The sequence below is a fragment of the Citrus clementina genome, unplaced genomic scaffold (genome assembly GCF_000493195.1).
Source record: "Citrus clementina cultivar Clemenules unplaced genomic scaffold, Citrus_clementina_v1.0 scaffold_6, whole genome shotgun sequence".
Classification (NCBI taxonomy): Eukaryota; Viridiplantae; Streptophyta; class Magnoliopsida; order Sapindales; family Rutaceae; genus Citrus; species Citrus x clementina.
Window position 1 is genome coordinate 15432738 of NW_006262139.1, and position 12539 is coordinate 15445276.

The following is a 12539-nucleotide window of genomic DNA, read 5'->3' on the forward strand; positions in this document are numbered from 1 at the left end:
TCCTGGTAAACATTCACTTAACAAATCAAACTCATAATATCCATATTGAGGAGCCAAATACTCCTACAATATATCTACACCCTTTAAGAATATTTCACTTCATTTTGAAAGCTTGAATACTTCTTTTGCAATGCTTTCAATTTGGGGATGCCAAACTCTCAAATGATAGCTATAAAAAGTTTTAACTAAAAAATTCCAATACTGTGGGCTTAAACAATCAAATAATGTGGCTTCTTCGTTTGCGCACCGATTATTTGACAGCCAAAATTCTTGACTTCTTTTTGCAGCCAAAATGCTTTACTATTTTTTTTGTTTATTTAATCACGCGTTCAACAACTTTCATCTGTTTAGATTTATCACGTGTGTTTCGGCTACAGCTGCCAGGGCATTCAAGTCAGCATCAGGGAATTTTGCGGTCTTCAGAAGGGTAAGAAATTAATTAATTAAATCTCTTCCGTTAAGTTCTCCCACGATCTTATAGAATGACAAAAATAGCTAATCAACTGAACAAAATAATTTTCCAGGGAAAAACTAAACTCAATGAACTTGCTTATGTACATGGCACCAATAGCAGTTCTTTTCTTACTTCCTTCAACTCTGTTGATGAAGAAAAATGTCACTGGGGAAAACAATATCTCTTGCAAGAGAAGACGCGAAAATGATTTGGTATCTGCTCTTCAATTCTTCACTGGCATATTTTGTAAACTTGACCAACTTTTTGGTCACTAAACACACAAGCGCATTGACTCTCTAGTTCATTTTTTCAGCCCTGTCCAGTGAAATTAGTCATATATGCTATAGCTATATGAAGATGAATGTAAATACTCTGCTGGTTATTACAGGTTTTAGGAAATGCTAGAGGGGTTGTTGCCGTGGTTGTGTCGATCTTGATATTGGAAATCCTGTGTCGATGAATTGGGATGATGGGATATTAACTTACAGTATTTGGGCTTGTTTTGTATAGTGAAGCCAAGAAGAGGTACTAATGAAACTACTTTATGGGATCATAATGCAGGAACACTCATAGAACTAATCTTGTTTCCATTTATTTGAATTTCAGTCAAAGCTTCTTACAACCACTGCTCTAACACAAGCTCCCAGTCGAAGAAGCCTCTGGCCAGTGCCAACTGCCAAGTAGTGGAGAAGACGGATGAAACATTTTGGGCTTTCTACTTCTTGCCTTCAGGCCAATTTGGCAACAATTTTTTTTTTTTGGTGGGGGGGGGGGGGGGGGGGGGGGAGATACACAGCTTGTATAACTGATGTCTCAACAATTACCAGTGCCAAGTACATAAAAGTAGTAGACTGTTTGATCCACTTCTTTCAGAGATTGTGTCAAAACTGTGCTTGTCTCTTTGTTTATTTGATTAGTCTCTGATCCCTTGTCAAATAATCTTTTTTCCCTTTTGAGTTTTGATTAGTTGCTTATACACTGCAACGTACAATTGTGTGGACAAAATGCCTAATAATCCCTGTAATCAAATGGTCATTGGAGCTCTTGCTCCATGTTGAAATGACACAATATCTTGTGAATTATCTAATCCTAACAAAAATGGTACTCTGACTCAAATCCACTAACTAATTTACATTCGGCTCGGTCCCTGTGGCAGGCAGATGGAACCGGGCATCTTTATGTGCTCTTACACGACCCACTATCATCAATCAAGTGGCCCATTTGGCCATCGATATTCTTGCTCTTGTTAGCTGTATGCTGTAAGGGAAACAAATCATATCATAAATATTATTAAAACATACAACTAAAAGACCAAGATAAGCTGACTCTCTCTCAAATTTGCTTCTGAAAAGACTGAAATGATAAAAGTCACCATGCCAAATATTTGCTGACTGTAAATTGCCTATCTTGTAACTTGTCTCTTAATTGGAGAACTAGTCCAGCATGGTTATCTAAACACAGCACACCTAATTTGCTCAAGTTGACCAATAAGAACACATCAGCATCTAGTCACCCACTCATAAAATGACATTTTTATCCGACAATCTTTCATCAAAATGTCTCCATAACCCCTAAACGCGGCTGCTCGTGAATAACAGTTGATTTGAATGGGTCTATATTTTTAACGATTATATCTTCATTCAGACAAAACCTTGATAAGAAGAATTAATTACCGTCTCAGTTATGAGTAAATTATTTGCCAAATTGGCAAGCAATGGCACGACATAAAATGTGCAAAAAGACTGATGATGGCGCATAGCACGAACAGAAAGTGAAAGGGACCCAATTGTGCAACTTCATTAGGATGGTTGCTTTTCCGGAGATTCTCGTACCCAAACACAAAACGAGTCATATTATTTAATTTGCCTTAACCCATTTCTTTTGTCTTTACAAATTTGTTTGTCTTAAAAATCTCAGCTTTCCTCTTTGTTTCGCTATAAAGATTACGCTCGTTTCTTTGCCTTAAAAACATGGTGGCCGATTCCAAGGCTAAATCTGACATCTCTTTAGCCGGAACTTTCGCCAGCAGCGCTTTTGCCGCTTGCTTTGCCGAGGTTTGTTGTGATCTCAGATTCTTTTGATGTTTTTGTAATATATCGCATAAATGGGTCAAAAATGTTGTGGGGTACCTTTTATTTGCTTGCAAATTCTTTTCATTTGATCGAATGGTTATCATTATATTTTGGGCTAATTTTGGATTTTGATTTAATTTATGGGTTTCTTGATATTTGAATTCTGTATTAACGCATCAAAGATAAGATTTTGAATGTGATGAATGATTTTTTGTAGCCCGAAATTTTTAGAGATTAAACAAGTTTGACATGTTGTGTAAGATTATATATTGTATAGAGCTGGGAGAAGATGCTATGCTGGTTGATTAACTATGCTATGTGTCATATTCCCTAGCTAAATTGTCATTTCAATTGTTTGTATTTTGAGCATATAGGCTTTGAAGTACTTATACATACCAATTTACTTGGTTATGATGTAGATTTGTACTATTCCTTTGGACACTGCTAAAGTTAGGCTTCAGCTGCAAAAGAAACCTGTCGCGGGGGATGGAGTGGCGTTGCCAAAGTACAAGGGTATGTTGGGTACAGTTGCCACCATAGCTAGGGAAGAAGGTATGGTGTCTCTCTGGAAAGGCATTGTTCCAGGATTACATCGTCAATGCTTATTTGGAGGGTTAAGGATTGGATTGTATGAGCCTGTGAGTTTTGAATCTATATCTTTTGTTCACTTGTTACTGTGGAATTTTTGTTCACTTGCTGATATCCCATGCATGCTTGACAGGTGAAGACACTGTATGTGGGCAAGGACTTTGTTGGAGACGTTCCTTTGAGCAAGAAAATACTTGCAGGACTTACAACTGGTGAGCATAATGGTGGATGATTTGTATTTTGTTTTGCACGTTTGTAGAAGTCTTATCTACTCCTATCAGATTTTATGTCTGATGCAAGTAGATTGATATATATATATGTGTGTGTGTGTGTGTTTTAATATATCTTTCTCAAGAAATGCTCTAATTCATGCTTGTACCAATTCCTTTGCCTTCTGAATCCTTAAGATGTCTCATCTCCACATCAGGTGCTCTCGGGATCATGATCGCAAATCCAACTGATCTTGTGAAAGTCAGACTTCAAGCTGAAGGAAAATTGCCTCCTGGTGTACCGAGGCGATACAGTGGAGCGTTGAATGCTTATTCCACAATTGTGAAACAGGTTGTACATCTAACCGGGGAGAAAGAGCAATATGGAGGCATAAGTTTAACTATATCCTGTGTTTCTAACTCAGTTTTGCAACTCTTAGGAAGGATTTGCGGCTCTTTGGACTGGAGTTGGACCCAATGTTGCACGAAATGCTATCATAAATGCTGCTGAACTGGCTAGCTATGATCAAGTGAAGCAGGTAAACTCAGTGCATTAGAAGTCATTTTCATTGAACTTCTTTCTTCAGATAGATTTCAACTTTTTATGCAAGCTCTAACTATTTGTTTCAATACAGACAATTTTGAAAATTCCAGGGTTCACAGATAACGTCGTCACTCATCTCCTTTCTGGTCTGGGAGCTGGTTTTGTCGCTGTTTGTATTGGTTCCCCTGTTGATGTGGTACGCTGACTACTTTAACATCTGATTTCTCTCAAATAGATATACGGTTTAGTAGTTTGGAGTTCCTACTTTTGATTGTGTAGTTAATGCCGTGTAGCATGTACATATTTGTTGTTGCTAAGATTGTAAGGTATTGTAAATTTGTTTCGGCATCTATACTTTTGTAAGCAATATTGTTGGTGGTATACTCTTGAAGTATGCACATATGAGAGAATATTTGGATTGTGACCTGATTTTCATTTACCTATATTGGAAGTGAATGATTTGGCTGCATCTTTTTATGTGTCCTGGTTTAGTATGCCGCCTTCTCTTAATGTCTTCACATCCTGCTAATTTTTTGGTCTTCTGTATTTTTCTCTAATTTTTCTTGCTTACAGGTTAAGTCGAGGATGATGGGGGATTCTGCTTATAAGAGCACACTGGATTGTTTCATTAAGACTCTGAAGAATGATGTATGCCCATTCTGTAATTTCATTTTAGATTTTTTTCTTGTTTTAGGGAGATGATTCGTTATCACACTTCCTATTATGAAAATACAACCAGTTCAGTGTTGCACTTTTTTCCTTCATTAACTAATCATCAGTTGATGACCTGGTTGAAGGCAGGAAGTCCAAAATAAAAGACATTGAGCTTACAGCGTCTGATGTTTGTTGCAGGGGCCGTTGGCATTTTATAAGGGTTTCCTACCAAACTTTGGACGACTAGGATCTTGGAATGTGATCATGTTTTTAACCTTAGAGCAGGTACAAGCTACATACAACACATGTTTCTCCATTTTTTTTATTTTCCTTCATTTTACCCTTTGTCATCTTTGTCACTTTTACGTCTTAAATCTTAGCCCAATGGTTGAGAAAGATTTAAGAGTCAGTTCACTAGTCCTCAAATTCCTATTTAACAGCTGTGGCAAGCACATGATATCAAATAAAACTCTTACAACTCTGTGGACTTGGGAATTTGTTGTGTTGGCATAAATAAGAACTTACATAATGGTGGTATAATGAGGATTTGGGGACTAGGGTACCCAAATCACTTGAATTTCTCTTTTGTATGTTGGCACCTGCATGCATGCAGGTGTGCACTAGGTTTCTCTTTTCTTCGTGGACAACTTGCTTAACTATTCTCTCGTCTTCTTTTTCTTTTCTTTTCTTTTTCAATGACAGGCCAAAAAATTTGTCAGAAGCATAGAATCATCATCTTAAGCTTACAGATGAAGATCAATCCTCAGTTTATGAATTTTGCATCGGCAATTGCCATGGAAGTTATTTAGAGATAATAAAGTTTCTGCATGTCATTGTTCTCCTCATTTTAGCAATTCAGATGAGTTAGTGTCGGCAAGAGACAACCAATTGATGATCGAAAAGAGGTTTTAGCAACTCAGAAACATTCAAAAAATTGTCATTTTTTTTTCTGGGATTTTTATCCCATTAATAGATTGAAAATGAAATTATTGATTTTCCCTTCAGGTTGCTTGGTATTTCCTTTTCAAGATATAAAGTTCCAACTTTGTTGTGAAGACATGGTTTCACATCCACTGTACATTTTGGTGGAGAAAAATAAGTAATGGATGAATTATTAGCCGTATTCAATTAATAAGTAAATCCTCAAGAGTCAAAATCACTTGGGATTCACTTTGACTCTTTGTTTTTTTTAACTCCATTTATTTTCAATTTTGTGTTATTTATTAGGTTTAATTTCAGTATACTTTCTAATAAGTTAACTATTCTCAAAATATCCCCAGATTATTCTAAACTGCAGCTTAGTCTTAATTATCGTATGTTCAGGGGGCGGGTTTATAATAGTTTGGAAGTATTTTGCGGATAGTTAATTTTATTAGGGAGTAAATCAAAATTAACCGTATTCATTAAGTAAAAGATTTGATAAAAGAAATAAGTTTATTAAAAAAATTAATTAATGAATCAAACTAATAAGTCTATTAAAAAAATTAATTACTTGATCGAAGTAATAAATAACCATGCTAAAATAATTGCAATTTATTACAAGTTCAAAACAGAAATTTCCCTTTTTTTTCGGAAAAAAAGTAAAAGATAATATAGAGGAATGATATTTGGGCAAAAAGTTGTTTTGATTTATACAAATTTTTGTACGACTTTTTGAATAAATATCATTTCTCTGAAATATTAGTCTAATAGATTTTTATTAACTTTCATATTTTCCCTAATATTGTAAATATATATTTAGAAAAAGGCCAGATTTTTTTTTTTATGATATATAATAGAAAGTTAAAAACTATGTAAAAAATGAAAAATTGATTTAAAAAAAAAAGAGAATTGGAACCTAATAGATTTGTATTTTTCAGAAAAAAATAAAAGAAAACATAGTGAAATATAAATCAAAATTTTTTTTTGCACAAATATCAATTCTCTGAAACATATGTCTAATAGATTTGTATCAACTTTCAGAAAAAGTCAGTTTTTTTTTTTTAAATTTATGTAATATAATAAAAAGTCGAATATTATATAAAAAATGGGAAATTTGCCTTAGAAAAAAGAAAATTGGAACATAACACTAATGACACAGCCAGTCGGCTGCAATAACAATACGAAGGACGTCGTCGTTTGACGCATCCATCGCCACCGCAAGCAACAAGGCGCTGTCTCTGGCAAAAGAGCGCAGCCCGATTCTGGCCGATATCTCTCGAATGACAAAAATAATCCGCCAACCCGATACTTGCTGTCACTAGTAAGCTTTTCCCTCCAGCAAACAATTAAATTTTTATTCTAATCATTACTATTATTTCTAAATTCATCATTTGCAGCATAATTAGGGCTTTCAAGACTTGCGAACTTTATATCTCTTTTTCTTAAATTTTTTTTTTTTAAGGTTGCTTTTACCCTTATGGGTTCATTCATTCACTATTATTAGAGATTTTTTTTCTGGGTATTTAACTATTTATTGTTTGGCCGCTCTATATATACAATTTGATCTTCATGAATAATGAGTTTGCAAGCTAATATTTCTATGTTATTGCAGTTTATAGAATTGTCAAAGATTAATATCTTTTTTTTCCATTAAAAAGAAAAGGAATAATGCTTGTGAGTTTGTTTGGATAATCTAGCATTAAACCACCTCAGTTTGTGATTGATAATTAGTATTTTATGATTTAGTCTGATATGTTCTGAAATTAATTAATTTGGTTATTAGGCTTGAGTTTTTTTGGAGGTCAGAGCTTGTTTTACTTAGTGGGATAAAGACGGTTAGGTTGAAAATGCTTCAAATTCGGCTTAAAAAGGTTCCATCATCAGAAAGTGGTGGAGCGGTGAAGTCCTTGCCAGTGGAGACTGTGACAGTTGCGTGTCCTGATCATCTTGTTCTGGCTGATCTTCCTGTGGCGAAGGGTATTGGTGCTGCAACTGCTGCTTCTCTTGTCAAGACTGTTGGTCGCAGGTCCCGTCGCCAACTTGGTGAGCGAGTCCATTTTTGTGTTCGATGTGATTACCCAATTGCTATCTACGGGCGCTTGGTATGTTCCAATTATTGTTTCTTGCATCTGTTTGTTGTTGTTTTGGATAGTATGGACTATATATTTAACTATTACATAACGTTTGGTTGGACATGTGTTCATTAAAAATGCACTTCTGTTCAAAAGAGGGTAACCGGTAACGGAGCAATGTATTTGATTTTTCTCTATAAAGTCGGCAATGCTTCCTTGATTGTTATGGCCAAATGTCTTCTTCTTGGCTAAATGGTGCGGAATGGAAGGATATTTTAATAAGAAGTGCAATGAGGTGGAGTTTGTTTGTGCATGTTTGAGCATCCATAGGAGATGTAGGAACTTTATGATATATTATTTTTGTTTGTTGATGCTAAGTTGTAATCCATATGTGTGATTGCATATATTGCCTTGCAGAGAGGATGCTTTGCTCAAGGTTTTGAAAAAGTGCAAATTTGTTTGCTTTAATTTTATCTTTTGTATGGGCGAGTGGGTCAGCTTAGCTGCCTGAACATCAGCTACTAGCAATGTTTTAGTATATCTGTGTGGATTTCTGTACACTAACTTTTCTTTACTTGCAGAATCCCTGTGAACATGTGTTCTGTCTTGACTGTGCCAGGAGTGACTCAATGTGCTATCTGTAAGGAGATTTCCAATCTTGAATTCTTAACATAAACTAATGGGCCTGCTGATATTATTACTATGCATCTCTTAGTACCATTTGATGTCTCTGGATACTCTTCCTTTACATGTTTGCTTGTGTAAAGTTCAAATTTAACCTAGAGGTAATCATTCTCCTTGTAGTAAATTCAAATGTAGCCATGCTGATATTATTTCTATACATTAAGTGTCTTTTTGCTTGTTCATGGGGTTCATGGGGTTTAACAATAGCTTTATTTCTGGAAATTTCACTTGCTTTGATTCATGAACTAGTGTACCAGTTGAGTTTAAAGCAAATTGGTTTCCACATGGATCCAGAGCGATACTTCCACTTCAATGAAAAATGAGATTGAGTTCCCGTGTTTTGATTGGCAAACATCTAATTTTTTCCTGCCCATCATTATCTGCATTGCATGTTTACAGGGGAGTTAATAGTAAAGTTCCCTTGGGAATGATATTGTTATTATTGTGTGGTGCATTCCCCTGGGATTTAATCTTGGTTGGTTGAGCTTTAAAACTGAGGATATACTTTAAACAGTAATATGATTTTCTCATATATCTTATCCCAGATCCATTCGTTTGGTTTGTAGTATCTTTATTAACAGCATAAGACTATTTTATTACTGGTTATGTTGTTTTGAAAAGACCTAAATTCTAAGGAACAAATGCTATGGGTGCTTTAAAATAGAAACAAACAAACAAACATGAGGACTGTCAGTTTTTCTTATGGTAAAATTTGTACTATCGTGCATTCTCTCTCCCATCGATCTTCTTTTGTACTGGTTAAATGTTTGAGGAATGCAATTAGCAGTTTCACATGCTTTGTTGATTGCAGTTGTGATGAACGTATTCAGAAGATTCAGACAATCAAATTGATGGAGGGCATCTTCATCTGTGCAGCCCCTCACTGTCTTAAGTCTTTCCTGAAGAAAACTGAATTTGAGGCTCATATTCACGTGAACCATGCTGACCTTCTACTACAGCCCAATGCAGAGAAAGAAGATAATGAATCAGAAAGTGCCAAACAACCTACGGTTTCAGAATCCTCTGTTCGAGCCCCCCCGAGGCCTGTCTTTTCTCCTGGTCAAAATTCCCAGCTTAATGATCGTGATGACAAAGCTCGTTGGCAGCAACCTAGAGAACAACCTCCACCAAGGGCAGGCCTGCTACCAAAGCAGCCTCCTGTTTTCGGACAACTCCAAAACTACCAATCAGATGCCCAGCCTGACGGCAGCCTTCCTCCAGGCTTTGAGAGGCCTGGTCCTCACAACCGCTTTCAACAGAGCTTTGACATGCAGGGTACCCCTCAACAAGAATCTAGCCAACAGCAAGGGATTTTATCAGAGACCCAATTTCCTGAATACCCTCCTATGCATCCAATGCAACCACCAAATTTTGTTGTGCCCATGAATTCAAACCCCTTGTTGACACCTCCATTTCCTCCTTTTCCAACTGAAGGATCTCAACAGTTTTACGGTGCTCCCTTTGGAATGCCAAGGCCAGATTCAGTGACAGAAGTTGGATCAGAACAAGCATCATTATTGGGTTTCCCACCTGGCCCACCAGGGGGTGTAAATTTCCCACCCAGTTACTCTCAGCTCTGGAACCCTGGGCCTGGTGGCCCCCCTTTTGAAGTTCCATCAGGGGGTCAAGGAATTGCAGAGGGTTTTGGGAACATGTCAGATTCTCAAGGCAAAGCAGCATTTTATCAAGGCTATGCACAAAATCCAGGAGGTGCACCGATGATAAATCCTCCCCTACCAGCAGGCAATAAGGGGATGGAAGCTGTGCAGGGCAGTAGTGGGATGGATCCCCGGGATGGCAAGGGTATATTGACGCCACCAGCCATGTCACTTCCTCCGCCGCCGCCAGGACCACCACCACAGTCTCACATGTCACAGCACAAAAGAGGTAAGTACTATTCTGGTGATATGGCCCGTGAGAGTCCGGGATTCGGGTGGCCGCATGAGAATCGTGATGGCTTTGGAAGTAGCCAGGAGTAGGAAATTACAAACTTTTTTGGGCATTCTGGCATGTAATTCTTTTAAACTTCATTGCGTTGATCAATTCAGTTTGACCGATGGGCCATATTTTTGTTTTTGCTCTCAGTTCAGTTTTGATTTGTATATTTAATGATTTAATCTAGTCACTCGGTCTTTAGCTCAGTGGTGAACCGCTGCTCTCAAAGTTAAGCATGATTATGAGGGCAGTGGTTTGAATTCTTATGGACTCAACCTTCTTCAATTAAGTATAATTATGTGGAGTTAATTTTTAAGTCTTTTTTCCTTGTGAAATGAGAGTGGAGCAGAGACATCCTTAGTCTGTAAGGGTTATTTATCTGGACATTTACTTCGTAGAATTTAATGTAATAATTTAAGTCTTAATTATATATTTAATTATAAATATCAATGTAATGATTTATTGTAATAGTAATTATAAATATTTGTGTAATACAATAATCTGATGTGTAATCAGTATTAAAAAAATGATTTAATCTAATTAGGGCTAACATACACTGCAAAATTTTTATATAACTTTATAAATTTTGGTCATGTAATTTTTGGCTTTAGAAGACAGATTCACTTGCCAATTGTGTATATTTGGATTTTTCTTAAATTCTATATTTCTCCTGTCAAAATCTCTCACAAAATGTCAAAACGGATAACAAAAGACACCATTTTTTAATACATACATTCTCCAACTCCCACAACCTGAAGCTCAATAAGAAAACAATCCAATAACGCCCACTCCATTAACACTCCCCACCCCAGCTTCTCCGAAAATAAAAAAAAAATATCAGAAAATCATGAAGAAAAAGAGAGGAATTAACTTAGTTTCTGCTTTTCCAAAATCCATTTCCGGACTTTGCTGACAAACTCCTCGTCAATTTTCACATACAGCTGTCGAAGTTTCCGGTAGCCCAATATTGCATATTTATCAATATGATCTTCGTATCTCTCATATAAGGCTGGAAGTGTCAGAACAATAACAAGGCCTGCAGCAGAGGAAAAGTAAACTAAAATTCAGGTTCCAAACTCAGTTCTGGGGGCCAGAGACTTTTTGTAATATTTAGAAGGAAACTAAAGTGATGCAATTGAAACTTGGAACTTACTGGTGTAGCCTAATGTAAGAAAATCTGTCAAGCCACCAACAAAGGAGATCAGCCACAAGTATAGAGCTACTCTGAAGAACAATCTCGAGTTCTTGCCCAGGGCCATGTCCTGAGAAACTGAGAGGAAATCATTTACACGAGTGCGAATCAAAGCTGCAACTTCATTTACCATTTCTTCTGATAGATGCAACTCTGGCAGGGGTGGTGCAGGCCTGTTTGAGAGAGAGCAAAGTATGATGGAGTTGCAATTTTACAACAAATTTGACAAAGGAAAAAACCAATAGTTATGTTTATTCTGGTGGAAGTGATAGTTATGCATGCATTCTGTAGATTAGAGTATAAAAAAAAATCATTACAGTTCCTCAAGTGAATCATTATCTTAGGCTCGCATATCTATCAATCAATATTTAAGTAGTAGGTCATGGCTCAAAGGTGCCATCCTAACATTGAGATCATTTTTGGTCCAAATACTTTACAACATCAAAGCATGCAAGAGAAGAATGAATATTTAAAAAGCAAAATGCCAACATACTGTTTATAGTATGATTCAACATCTGAGTATGCTTCGGAAATTGAAAGGCACAAAAAGAACAGCCAAAAATGCAGTTGAAAGCACAAATTTTCCAGCATGTTACCGATTAAGAATTGCAGCAGCTTTGGCCCAAATAAACAAAATGGCAATGAGGAGTAGTAGAACACTAGAGACAAGCGACAACAAAGTGTAACCAGATCTCTCAAACACCACCCAAGCAGCTAATGTTACCAACAATATTCCCACAGTTACATTTTTTCGCCTCCAAAGAATCACATCTGCAGCTGTTATAAGTTTGAACAAAGATCAACATCAACTCCTGAACCAAACACTCAATCCATCAACTGAAAAAAAATCAAAGATTGTCACTAGACTAAATATAAATTTCCATCAATTCATATATATCTGTACGCAGATATAATTTGAAAGCTCTGTAACACAGTAACTATCAATGCAAAATCGAACTCACATTCTCTGGAGTGTAATTCATGTTGAAACTGATATAAAAACTTATATCCAACCAAAAGGCATCATCAAATTTTACTTACCAAGACCTCCTCCGAGGATTTCATGAATAGTTCTTTGTCTTTTAAACAATCGATCGGAAGATGAACCCATTTTAGAAGATACTAAAAACAGAATCTTGAATCCAGACCAGATCTCTAAAACCCGTGTAACAAGTAGTTTTGATGATCTCTCAGAAAAGAGAAAAGTAGTAGCT

At 36.4% G+C, this 12539-nt stretch overlaps 3 protein-coding genes and 1 pseudogene across 4 annotated transcripts; 3 read left to right on the forward strand and 1 right to left on the reverse strand.

Annotated features, from left to right (window-relative positions):
* Positions 1–1191, forward strand: part of LOC112097378 — a 3677-nt pseudogene extending 2486 nt beyond the window's left edge.
* An 856-nt stretch (positions 1192–2047) lies between these two features.
* On the forward strand, positions 2048–5708 carry LOC18038209 (mitochondrial uncoupling protein 1). 2 transcript variants are annotated; one of them, XR_002904890.1, is made up of 10 exons: positions 2048–2508; positions 2946–3164; positions 3248–3326; positions 3542–3675; positions 3764–3862; positions 3959–4063; positions 4441–4515; positions 4720–4806; positions 5224–5426; positions 5527–5708. XR_002904890.1 is itself a non-coding variant. In XM_006429207.2 (9 exons), the coding sequence occupies exons 1-9, from the start codon at positions 2425–2427 to the stop codon at positions 5260–5262; spliced, it is 921 nt and encodes a 306-aa protein (XP_006429270.1). In that variant the 5' UTR covers positions 2048–2424; the 3' UTR covers positions 5263–5644. The 2 variants fall into 2 exon arrangements, 1 of the variants encoding a protein (XP_006429270.1); XM_006429207.2 differs by having other exon boundaries at positions 5224–5644.
* Positions 5709–6531: 823 nt separating this feature from the next.
* Positions 6532–10449, forward strand: LOC18039485 (E3 ubiquitin-protein ligase Hakai). Its single transcript, XM_006429211.2, has 4 exons — positions 6532–6763; positions 7226–7544; positions 8096–8154; positions 9010–10449. Exons 2-4 carry the CDS (start codon positions 7290–7292, stop codon positions 10175–10177), a joined length of 1482 nt encoding a protein of 493 aa, XP_006429274.1. The 5' UTR covers positions 6532–6763; positions 7226–7289; the 3' UTR covers positions 10178–10449.
* A 356-nt stretch (positions 10450–10805) lies between these two features.
* On the reverse strand, positions 10806–12539 carry LOC18038762 (reticulon-like protein B12). Its single transcript, XM_006429212.2, has 4 exons — positions 12367–12539; positions 11922–12102; positions 11287–11498; positions 10806–11169 (listed from the first exon to the last, which is right to left on the reverse strand). Exons 1-4 carry the CDS (start codon positions 12434–12436, stop codon positions 11000–11002), a joined length of 633 nt encoding a protein of 210 aa, XP_006429275.1. The 5' UTR covers positions 12437–12539; the 3' UTR covers positions 10806–10999.

Bases quoted from the DNA above. Each gene is read 5' to 3' on its own strand.
- LOC18038209 (XM_006429207.2), top strand. From the start codon at position 2,425: ATGGTGGCCGATTCCAAGGCTAAATCTGACATCTCTTTAGCCGGAACT. The intron at 2,509-2,945 runs GTTTGTTGTGAT...GTTATGATGTAG, and splicing joins TTGCCGCTTGCTTTGCCGAG to ATTTGTACTATTCCTTTGGA. The intron at 3,676-3,763 runs GTTGTACATCTA...TGCAACTCTTAG, and splicing joins ATTCCACAATTGTGAAACAG to GAAGGATTTGCGGCTCTTTG.
- LOC18039485 (XM_006429211.2), top strand. From the start codon at position 7,290: ATGCTTCAAATTCGGCTTAAAAAGGTTCCATCATCAGAAAGTGGTGGA. The intron at 7,545-8,095 runs GTATGTTCCAAT...CTTTACTTGCAG, and splicing joins TTGCTATCTACGGGCGCTTG to AATCCCTGTGAACATGTGTT. The intron at 8,155-9,009 runs GTAAGGAGATTT...TGTTGATTGCAG, and splicing joins AGTGACTCAATGTGCTATCT to TTGTGATGAACGTATTCAGA.
- LOC18038762 (XM_006429212.2), bottom strand. From the start codon at position 12,436: ATGGGTTCATCTTCCGATCGATTGTTTAAAAGACAAAGAACTATTCAT. The intron at 12,103-12,366 runs GTAAGTAAAATT...AACTTATAACAG, and splicing joins AATCCTCGGAGGAGGTCTTG to CTGCAGATGTGATTCTTTGG. The intron at 11,170-11,286 runs GTAAGTTCCAAG...CCTCTGCTGCAG, and splicing joins TCTTACATTAGGCTACACCA to GCCTTGTTATTGTTCTGACA.